At 35.0% G+C, this 12,213-nt stretch overlaps 1 protein-coding gene across 1 annotated transcript; it reads right to left on the bottom strand.

Moving 5' to 3' along the window:
- Window positions 1-3,018: 3,018 nt before the first annotated feature.
- On the bottom strand, window positions 3,019-4,497 carry LOC149146478 (uncharacterized). The gene has a single exon (XM_089452779.1). The coding sequence runs from the start codon at window positions 4,495-4,497 to the stop codon at window positions 3,019-3,021; it is 1,479 nt and encodes a 492-aa protein (XP_089308905.1).
- Window positions 4,498-12,213: the final 7,716 nt, after the last annotated feature.

Raw genomic sequence — 12,213 nt, 5'->3', positions numbered from 1 at the left:
TTCCAAGTGTTGTTTTCCATCACTGCCTTGTATTATTCAATCATTTCCTTTTTCCATTCTATATGTTTTATTGCCTCTTTGTATGTGGAGCACTTAATAAAATAATTTGTTATTAAGGAAATTTTTTCTTCATTTCTTTGTGAACTTCGTGTTTTTGTTTTGTTTTGTTTATCTGGCCTGACATCCTTCAAAGTTGAATGACCCATTTAGGCAATTGATGTGCACTTTTTTGTGGATTTGAATAATCACCATCATTATAAAGTGGATTGATATAAACAAATGTTCTTCTATCATCTGAAGGTTCAGGGGGCGGAGAGTCACTATCAGATGAGTTACTGCTAGGAGATTCAAATGAACTACCAGAATGTCCGGATGGTGTAGATGAAGTGGATGAGATGGATGAACCATTTTTTGATGAAGGAAATTCAATTTCATACCAATGTTGTCTACTTGGTTGGTTTTGCATTTTTCTTTTCTTTTTATCTCCCTTAGTTTCCAATTTCTGTAGAAGAATTTCTATCTCTATGGAACTCTTGCTTTCTGTTTCATAAAATATCACATCCCTGGTGACAATAAACTTTCCATTGGATAGAAGACGATATCCCTTATTTTCATTAGAATATCCAATCAATTTACACTTCAAACTCATGGATCAAGCTTAGTTCACTTTTATTTTGGAAATAATGCATAACACACTGAACCAAAAACTCTAAGATGTTTGACTCGAGGTTTGAAACCAAACCTTGCTTCATATGGTGTAACTCCATCCAAATAAGTAGTAGGAGACCTATTCCTTAAGTAGACTATTATATGTATTTCTTCTGCCCAATATAAAGGACTTAAATTTTTCAAAGTTAGCATGGATCTTTCCATCCCTAACAAGGTGTGATTCACTCTCTTTGCTACTCCATTTTGCTATGGAGTGTAGACATTTGTAAAACTAGTAGAAAATGAGCAATTAGTGACTAGGTGACTAAAAAAGTTAGTCACCACAACCTTTCCAGGTGAAATACTACCAAAAATGAGAAATATTAAGTGACCGAACTAAAAATGACTAACATAAATCACTAATTTAGTCATGGGTTAAAATATGTGACTAGCTAATAAGTAATACAACTAAAAATGAATAACATGAATGACTAATTTAGTCTAAGAACAAAAATACAACTACCTAACAAGTACTGCAATAATATGAATCGGTTTTTTATGTTAGTCATCTTAATTGTGTCAAGAAATCTAAACTTATAAGTGATAGGGGATTGAAAGGTTGTTAAAGATTGGTTGAAAGGTTATCCTTCCTTAAACACTTCTTCATCCTCACATGGTGTATAGGTGAGCCAACTTTGCACTATGTATCTCTAATAATTTGTAATTTTAAAAATATATTTTTTAATAAACCATTAATTATTAATTATTAATGATTATTAATAAATTAATATTATTATTAAGGTTAACATTTAATATTTCAATATGTAATATATTAATACACTAAATGCTATTTTTAATATTTAAAATAAATTAAATTAAAAATACTCACTTATTATTATTAATATTTATATTCTGAATATTAACTCAATTATTGATTATTAGTTATTTATTATTAATTATTAATTATTAATTATTAGTTATTAATTATCATTTATTATTAACACATTAATATTATTATTAAAATTTTCATTTATTATTAAAACATAAATATTGTCATTAATTATTAATTATAATTATTATTAATACATATTAATTATCATTATCACTATTTATTATTACTATTATTTATTAGTTATTAGTTATTAATCATTATTAATACATTTATATTATTATTAAGGTTAATATTTAATATTTAAATATGTAATATATTAATACACTAAATGTTATTTTTAATATTTAAAAAATAAAAATAAAATTACTCACTTATTATTATTAATATTTATATTCTGAACATTAACTCAATTATTCATTATTAGTTATTTATTATTAATTATTGATGATGATGATGGTTAACGCCCGCTGAGACCAAATAATGGTCTATCAGACCTAAAGAAACAAATTATCTATTTTGATTTAAGATTTTATTCCTATGCTCAAAAAGCTTGGAAAGAAGCCTCCCGAGCTCACTATAATTTATTATTAACACATTAATATTATCATTTTAAATTATCATTTATTATTAGAACATAAATATTATCATTAATTATTAATCATCATTAATTATTAATTATCATTATTATTAATACATATTAATTATCATTATCACTATTTATTATTACTATTATTTATTAGTTATTGATTATTAATCATTATTAATACATTAATATTATTATTAAGGTTAATATTTAATATTTAAATATGTATTATATTAATACACTAAATGTTATTTTTAATATTTAAAAAAAAAAATAAAATTACTCACTTATCATTATTAATATTTATATTCTGAATATTAACTCAATAATTCATTATTAGTTATTTATTATTTATTATTAATTAATTATTAGTTATTAATTATCATTTATTATTAACACATTAATATTATCATTATAAATTATAATTTATTATTAAAACATAAATATTATCATTAATTATTAATTATCATTATGATTAATACATATTAATTATCATTATCGCTACTTATTATTACTATTTTTTTCCAAAGGAAAAAGCGAAACTTTTTATTAAGATTTATAAAAAGTTTACATTGTAAATGCAGAGCATCACTGATCCGGCTGAGGGATTACCATAACTGTTTTACAAAAACATGCTGTCATATACTTCACCTGTTCTTTAGTAAACTGCTGAAACTGTTTTGTTACCTCTGAACCGAGGTGCCATTCAAAAGCTGAAAATCAAAGTACTGTTTGCTCAAAAAATAAACCAGCATGCCGAGCCTCCTCAACATAGAGGAAAACAACCCGACACCTGATATGGAGTTTTATAAGCCGATCTACCAAAACTGTTATGTTTGTATGGAATTACGAAAATTTTGAAAACAGTAGCGTAACACAAAAAACCGCCAGAGAGTCAAGGAGGCTGATTATAGGGCGGCTGATCCGATCTACTGGTATGTCCTTGGTCTTCTTCTACGATCTTCCAGCTGCCCAAATCCTGTTGAAGACCGTCTTTAGAAAGCTGGTCTGCTGATTCGTTTCTTTCCCTGAAAATGTGGCGAAGAGAGAAACTGTTAAAATAAGATTTTAATCTCTGAACTTCTCCCAGGATTTGTTTTAATAGTTGGTTTCTGCAGGTGCTTTGTCCATTTACCCATCTGATCACTATTTGGGAGTCCCCAAAAATTTGAATTGTGAGGGTGCGCCTTTGAATGAGCCAGCATATAAGGAGTTTCAGGGCAAGTAGTTCAGCATAGTTATTAGAGCCAGTTCCAAGTCCCACAGAAGCTTTTAAAACATGAGATGGGGATTCATTGATGACTAAACCTGCTCCAGCTTTATTGTTTTGAGATGCGCCATCAAAGAAAGCCCAGGGGATTCCTTCTGTGATCTGCATTTCTGGGATGATTCTTTGGGAATGAGCTTCCTTAGGCTCAGGGATACTAGAGAAGATGGCAGCGCTCTGGCTTGCGGTGATAGCTATAGGAATTTCCTTATCCTGGAAAATACTCTTGTTCCTAGCTATCCAAATACCCCAGCTAATGATGAGAGGGAGGTTGCGCAGATTCCCGTTTGGATGAGAGTCCCACCACTTTTGCCAAGCTTCTTGCACAGTCTGTCCATCCCATTCTAACTTTTTGTTCATGAGGTTCCCTACCTCACCCCAAATTTTGATAGCTTCTGAGCACTTTAAGAAGAGATGGTTTATAGTTTCTGCTTCTGATTTACATAGAGTGCATCTCCCAGGCCCATACATAAATCTGGTCTGCAGGGAGTCCCAAGTTGGGATTCTGCTTTTTAAGATACACCAAAACAAGATTTTTGACTTTGGGGGGCTCTTAAGTTTCCATAGTTGTTTAGACCACCACTCAGGATTTCCCCATCCTTTCCTTGACATGAGGAAGTTATATCCACTCTTTGGAGCGTATTCCCCAGAGTCTGCATGGGCCCAAATTAACTCATCCTGTCTGTCATTCAGCCGGACATTTGTTCTGAAGAGTTCTTGAGTAAAGGTACTCCATTCGTTCCACCATCTTTGCTCCAGATCCAACTCTTCACCATTCTTCCAAGCTTGGCCCCAGATGGTTGAAGATCCCGGATTTGCCACTTGGCTAAGGTAAAGAAGCCCTTTATCCTCTAACTGCTGAACCAGTTCAGGGGTAAGGGCAAAACTTTCAGTACAGCCGACCCAAGGGTCCTTTCCTATCTTAACCTTTTCTCCATTCCCGACTTTCCATGCTAGACCTTGATCAATCACTTTAAAAGACTCCAGAGTTGCTTTCCAGATTGCCGACACATTCTTATGGCTCTTGACTGGATTCCTGATCCAAGCTTCCAAAGGAGTTGGATCTATGTATTTCCTTTTAACTATTCTAGTCCAGAGATTTTCCATCTTAATGAGGCGCCACCCTAATTTTGCTGACAATGAAAGTCTGAAATCTGGTAAACTTTTTATCCCCCAACCGCCCCAGTATTTTGGTCTCGCCACTTTCTCCCATGCAACCCAAGGGAGGACCGAAGATTCTTTGGATCCTGCCCACAAAAATCTGCTACAGATTCTCCTAATTTTCTCCAGCACACCTTTAGGGACCCATGTTAAAGCTTCCCAGTATACTGGGATGGCTAGTAACACAGATTTAATCAGGGTCAATCTCCCTGCTCTAGAAAGCCATTTAAAGCTCCAATGCCTGATTCTAGCTTCAATTTTTGCAATTAGCCAAGACTAGTCCTCCTTCTTATAATCGTTTGGCTTCAACCAGAACCCCAGATACTTGAACGGGGATGCCATATTGCACATTTCATATGGAAAATACAAGCTAAACTGTTCCTTTTCCTGTCTACTTAGCCCTTCCATAATGATTTGTGATTTCCTGGGGTTTATCTGCATTCCAGTAGCTTTCAAAAAGAGGTCAAAGATATTTTTTAGCTCCTTTAAATCATTTATGGAGCCATTAGTAAAAACCAGAATATCATCTACAAAGAGAAGATGGGATATGAATAGGTTTACTGCTACCTCTATACCTTTTATCTTACCTTCCCTTCTGCTTTTATGAATCAACTGACTTAGACCTTCAGCCACCAGGAGGAACAGCAGGGGGGACAGAGGGCAACCTTGCCTCAGTCCTTTTTGTCCTTTGAAGAAAGGGGTAGCAGCTCCATTTATGAGTATTGCATAACTAACATCCGTGATGCACCCCATGACCCATCTGATGAAATCCACTTTGAATCCAAGGTGCATTAGGAGCAGGCGAATATATGACCAGTTTATCCTGTCATAGGCCTTTGATAGGTCAATTTTTATTACAGCTCCCTTCTTGTTTTTCATCTTTACACTATGAAGGACCTCCTGGGCCACCCCTATTGCTTCATGAATTTGTCTCCCATTCAGGAACCCAAATTGTTCAGAAGAGATATGCCTTGATAGAATTGGTTTGATCCTGAGAGCTATCACTTTTGCAATTATTTTATAAATACTGTTGCAAAGGGAAATGGGTCTAAAGTCCTCAAAAGATTCCGGGGCTTCTTTTTTTGGAATGAGAGCAATGAAGGTTGCATTGAAAGGACTATAAATTTCTCCCTTTTGTCTGGATTCCTCCACAACTTCTGATATTTCTTCTCCTATCTGCTCAAAGAAGTGCAAGAATAGCTCTACCGTCCAACCGTCCGGCCCGGGGCTTTTCTCTTTTGCCATGGATTTTATGACATTTTCCACTTCCTCCTTCGTGACCGGCTCCATTAGGAAATCTACATCTTCCTCCTCCACATATCTGTGAAAACATTGCGCTGTTTGGATGACTTCCGCAATGGTAATCTCACCATTGTCTTTGAATAAAGATTGGAAGTGATTTACCCCAAGGGATGATAGGGCTTCAAAAGTCTTAGCCTCCCTTCCATCTTCAGACTTTAGGTGCCAGATTGTGTTTGCACTCTTCCTTCCTTTTGCATAATTATGGAAGAAGCTGGTGTTGTCATCCCCAGCTTTGAGCCAGATTGCTCTGCTCTTAAGTCTCCATTCTTCCTCTCTAGCCAGCAGGATTTGATTCTTGTGCTTTTCCAGGGCTACAATTTTCTCCTTTGATTCCTGAGTCGCATATCCATCTGCCTCTATGCTTTCGAGATTTTGGAGTTCCTCGGTTATCTTTGATAGGTCTTCATTCTGCTTTAGTTTCCTATCCTTAGCCCACGATATAGTTGCCTTTTTCAGTCTTTTGAGGTTTTCCATAAGAAGAAATCCTTTATTCTCTTGAGAACCTCTGGCAGGATGAATCCATGTTTCTTGGAAAAGTTTGATGTATGATTCTTCTTGAAGCCAGGAGGCATTGAATTTGAAGGGAGCTGGAGGCTTTGAGGGGCCAATGGAGAGCTCAAGATAAATCGGAAAATGATCCGAAGGGCCCCCTTCTTCTACCCATTGCCTGAATAAAGGAATTGCATTAGATAAGGCCTCATTAATTAGGAAACGATCTAATCTCTTCGCCACTCTGGCAGCTCCAACTCTTCTGTTTCTCCATGTTGGTTTCAGCTTGATGAGATTCGCTTCAATAAAATTATTTGAGGCTAAGAGATCCATAAAAAATTCTGAATTCGGGTCCTCTCTTGCAGAAGGGCCCCAGGCTTCCGCTCTTCCTAAAGAGAAGTTTAGATCTCCTCCCATCACCAGGTAGTTATTCTTCATAAGCGAGTTTCCCATCAATTTATTCCAGAATGGAATCCTTCCTTGACACGGCCCATAAATATTGATGATTGTTAAGGGGAATTCGAATTCTGTGGACTGGCATTCTATCCCCAACACCTGCTTCATTCCCCACCGGTTCCAGATCTTAATTTTACCTTCTCTGATTCCAACAGCCAAGCCTCCAGAGTGGCCGTCAGAATCCATGGCTATAAAGGACCATCCTGGAAGGAGAACATTAAGCATTGATTCAATGTCCTCCCCTTTCCCCAAAGTCTCCTGTAGAAGAGAACATCCGCTTTTGAATTCATCACCAACTCCCTAAGGGCCAGTTTTTTGGGTTTACTGGCTAAACCCCTACAATTCCAGGAGGTAATTATCATTTTGAAATAGGGGCGGGGCTTTGCACTGCTCTAAGTGCCCCTGTTATTGAAAGTTGTTTCCCATCTGCCACATCGAAGATAGCCTGGACTTTGGCTTCAGAGAGCTTGGATTTCCTACCCCTTTTTTTCCCTGGCTGGTTCAGAGATGAGGCTGGGTCGATGCCCCCTACAGCTGTCATGGAGCCAGGCTTGCTTACAAGGGAGCGGAGGTTATAGGGACATAGGGGTTGTTGGTCTGGAGCAGGGGAGATTAGGCAGCACCCATCACGATTCAAATCCAGGGAGGGAATAGCGGCTGATAAATTTTCAATTGAGGTTTCCAGTTTTCCATCTTCCATCATTACATTTTTAGCATTTAAATCAGAATAAAGAGATTTAATTGTTGGATCATCATATGAGCGTTTATCCATACAATTGTCTTTATTTTCCACAATAGAAGGAGAAGAGAGAATTGAATTTGAATTCATACCCTTTTGATCCTCTACAGGGCTTGGGGCTGCGGTCGATGGTGCCTCTTCAGCGGCCTTCAGAGACTCCCCTGGTTCCGGATCTGCAACAGTTCTTTCCTTTGGTGGTGCCTGGATTCCTGCTTCCTGGCCTTGGCTCCCCTGCTGCATGTCTATATCCATATGATCAACCTCCTGAGCTGCTGGGATCTCCTTGTTTGGATGGAAATGAGGGCGCCTGTAGGTCTTTTCCGTCCTCTCCCTTGTTCTCTGAAACCTTCTCCAGCGTCTTCCTAAAGGGCATTCCTTCGCCAAATGCCCATACTCATGGCATCTATGGAATCGAAACGGTAAATATTCATAGTCCAAGATTTGTTCAAAAACATAATCTTTGTACTGAAGTATGATTTTCTCTGCCAATCCTCCACTGGGCTTAAGATTAACCAGGATCCGAGCCATTGTCCTGTTGTGAGTTTCCTGAAATGACATATCAGCCTCCAAATAAGTGCCTAGCCGGTTCCCGATCACCTTGAACATTGATTCGACCCATAGGAACGATGGTAGCCCTGGTGCTCTAACCCATACTAGGAAGACATCAGCCTTTTCGTGGTCTGCATCAAACATTGGACTCCAGTTTTTAAAAAGCACCGGGATGTTTCCAAGCGACCAATGTCTCTTCATAACCCAATCTGCTGCCTCTTTATTGTCGAACCTGACTGAGAACCATCCTTTAGGTAAGGTCATAACCCGGAAATCTCTGATTAAATCCGATTGCCAGTTCTGCTTCCCCCAGGCTTGAATGAACTCGGAAGAGAATTTCTTCCCTCTGACTCTGCCAACCAGGGTACATTCGGCGACCTCCAATACTTCTTCAATCTGGACATCCATTCCAAGCACCAAATTCCCTTCTACCCCTTGGGATTTGATCAGTTTCTGCTTTTTCCTCTGCCCTTCTGAAGCTTTGGTTCCTCTTGTGGAGTTTCTTAGGGCTTCGTCCGTCTGCAATCCTCTATGAGGATCTGGCCCAGCGGTCTGGGGAGAAATTTCGAGCTCCGGGCTAATCTCCTTCTCATAAGAAAACGGAGGATTTAGGGATTCAATCAGAGAGGGATTAATTACCTGAGACCCTTGAATAGATCGCCTTTCTTCCTCCCTTGACCCCTAGATTCCTTCGCAGCTCTGATCCGGTCTCTTAGTCTCTTTAGGGTTGATCCTGCTAGATGCTAAAGAAACTCTTGAAATGGGTGCTGTATTTCCTGCTTCTCCTCCCGGACTTTGCCCTAGCTTTGAGCCAAGGTTTACAATATCTTCCAAGCCACCTGAGAGAAACGACCCTTGAAACCCTGATTTCCCTTTATTTCCGAAGTGGGGTATGATCGAGCTTGTCTGTTGAAATCCCTTGGGCGATCTTGGCAACTGGGGCTGAAACTTTCCTTTTGGGAGTTCTGCTGCCGTCTCATGCGTTTCTTTGGTCGCGAGTGAGAGGGTATGAGGGGATCTAACAGAGTCCGAACAGAACGGAGAAGGTGCTAGGTTTTCCACCGTTCCGAAGTAGCGATCAACGTTCTCAGATGTTGGGTCCTTCCCCCAGACAGAGAGAATATCTTCCATAGTTGGGTCCAGGTCAATACCCTCCTCCGGATTAACCATGGTTACAGAGCTGATCACGGTTTGCTGTCGGCTTGTCGAGTGCTGAGAAGTCGCTGTTTGTAACAATGCAGTTCCTTTTACCCCAGAGGGATTAACCTTCACTATTTACTGTAACTGAGATCGCCAGGTGTCCTTCCTTGCGAAACGAGGACCTCCACCTGCCAAAACCTGCCTACCTTTCACCTGAACGGGTTCAGTCTGCTGCTACCTACGCCCCGTCCGTTTGGTGATGGGCCCTAACCTCGGCCCTACGGGCCTAGGTCTGGCTCATCGCCTGCTGCCGACAAACTTCCTGCTGCGATCCTCCATCCTTCTCCCCCAAAACATCTTCTATTATGCCAAAATTCTTATTATTACTATTGTTTATTAGTTATTAATTATTAATCATTATTAATACATTAATATTATTATTAAGGTTAATATTTAATATTTAAATATGTAATATATTAATACACTAAATGTTATTTTTAATATTTAAAAAAAAAATTAAAATTACTCACTTCTTATTATTAATATTTATATTTTGAATATTAACTCAATTATTCATTATTAGTTATTTATTATTAATTATTAATTATTAATTATCATTTAATATTAACACATTAATATTATAATTATAAATTATCATTTATTATTAAAACATAAATATTATCATTAATTATTAATTATCATATTTATTAATACATATTAATTATCATTATCACTATTTATTATTACTATTATTTATTAGTTATTATTTATTAATCATTATTAATACATTAATATTATTATTAAGGTTAATATTTAATATTTAAATATGTAATATATTAATATTTAATATTTAAATATGTAATATATTAATACACTAAATGTTATTTTTAATATTTAAAAAAAAATAAAATAAAATAAAATAATTAAAATTACTCATTATTATTAATATTTATATTCTCAATATTAACTCAATTATTCATTATTAGTTATTTATTATTAATTATTATTTATTAGTTATTAATTATCATTTATTATTGACACATTAATATTATCATTATAAATTATCATTTATTATTAAAACATAAATATTATCATTAATTATTAATGATCATTATTATTAATACATATTAATTATCATTATCACTATTTATTATTACTATTATTTATTAGTTGTTAATTATTAATCATTATTAATACATTAATATTATTATTAAGGTTAATATTTAATATTTAAATATGTAATATATTAATACACTAAATGTTATTTTTAATATTAAAAAAAATTAAAATTACTCATTATTATTAATATTTATATTCTGAATATTAACTCAAGCAATAAAAATGTTAATATAATTTTGAATAAATAAATAAATAATTAATAAATATCATAAAAAATTAATTAATTAATTAAAAAAGAAAAAACAAAAAAAGATTTAATAATAAACATGTTAATATAATTTTGAATAAATAAATAAATAATTAATAAATATCATAAAAAAATTAATTAATTAATTAAAAAAAGAAAAAACAAAAAAAGGATTTAATCAAGAAAACAACCGACAAATTCTAGCAGACATATCTCTATTAAAAATTATTTAAACCCTAATTAGAGCTCTTCTTCTTTCTTCATTCAAGTTTGTCCTGATGATGGATCCCGATTGGGATTCGAAACGTCGATAAAAGAAATGGTTAATACTCTGGGTTCTCCGGCTTCTAATTCAAAAAATCACAATACAATACTGGAACAAATTGAAATTGTCAAGCTAAGTCTAAGCAATTGTAACTCCAAAAATATCTAGAGACTAATACTAAAAATTACTTGTTTGACATCATGTATCATTCTAGATGTATTATAAATAAAATGCAGCCTTTGTAGTATTACCTTTTTACACAGTCAATGTATAACTTATGTGGTAATGGTAGAACTATATGTCATCTTGCCATGACCTTTGGGAAATTGGCTCTTACTATATAATTACTATATGTCATCTTGCCATGACCTTTGGGCAATTGGCTCTTACTATATAATTACTATATGTCATCTTGCCATGACGTTTGGGCAATTGGCTCTTACTAAATAATTACAACGAAATAATGAGGTGAAATAAACTCAAATTTTGGGACCTTTAGTTCATAAATAAAATGATCTATTGCAAAAAAACATGGAGTTCGAATGCAATATAATAGCACCATCAATCTCTATAAGATATAATTCTATCTTTAAATGGCTACATTTAGAAGTTATTATTTCAATTGGAAACTTTGCATTAAAAATTAACAATAGAAGTGCAACGACAATGGCAACAATGAACATTTGTTTGCTAAATAAAAGCTTACAACATTGTATAATAGCACACCTGAAGGTACCTACCACGAGGTTCATGTGCTTCATTTGTTTGCAAAGAACCATATACATGGTTATAAGGGCACCTTGACGAACAAAATCTACCACATTTGATGTTAATGGTTCCAACAGAAAAATGGCCTCACATAATGACATGTGGATTAAATGACTAAGACAGTAAAGAAACTATTTGTGGGGTCTATTAAATTTGCAGAGTTTGATTTAGCACCAGCATAAAGGACCCAATGCCAAACATGTTGTTCGTGATCGTGATAACCAGTAATTTTTTTACAGTTCTTGATAACCATTAAAGCAATTGGATGGCCAACAAACTTTTCTGTTTTTTAATTTTATCTCCACATTTGAATACGTCTCGTCTCCCATCCCATTCCCTCACATTCCATAACTAGGACACACCAAAAGAGAACATAAAACGAATCACAGGAAAAGAAAAGAAGGCAAATCTAGCATTTGCTTTGCTTTGTATAAACTTATAATCAAATTACAGAGTCGGTAGTAGAAAAAAAAACATGTATACCCATGATAATCAACAAAAATAATAACAATACGCTGCAATTTTTACAGTCTTTTGCTTAGGTGAAGTGACCAAACACTATGTAATTGGCAAATGTCCTTTGGATTA

The sequence above is a fragment of the Pinus tabuliformis genome, chromosome X (assembly GCF_031772625.1).
Source record: "Pinus tabuliformis cultivar Carrire ecotype Pingquan chromosome X, CPIR1, whole genome shotgun sequence".
NCBI lineage: Eukaryota > Viridiplantae > Streptophyta > Pinopsida > Pinales > Pinaceae > Pinus > Pinus tabuliformis.
Note: the sequence above shows the minus strand (reverse complement) of the source record. Positions and strands in the feature narration are given on the sequence as shown.

Excerpts from the sequence above, each read along its gene's own strand:
- LOC149146478 (XM_089452779.1), bottom strand. The coding sequence starts at position 4,497 with ATGGAAAATCTCTGGACTAGAATAGTTAAAAGGAAATACATAGATCCA.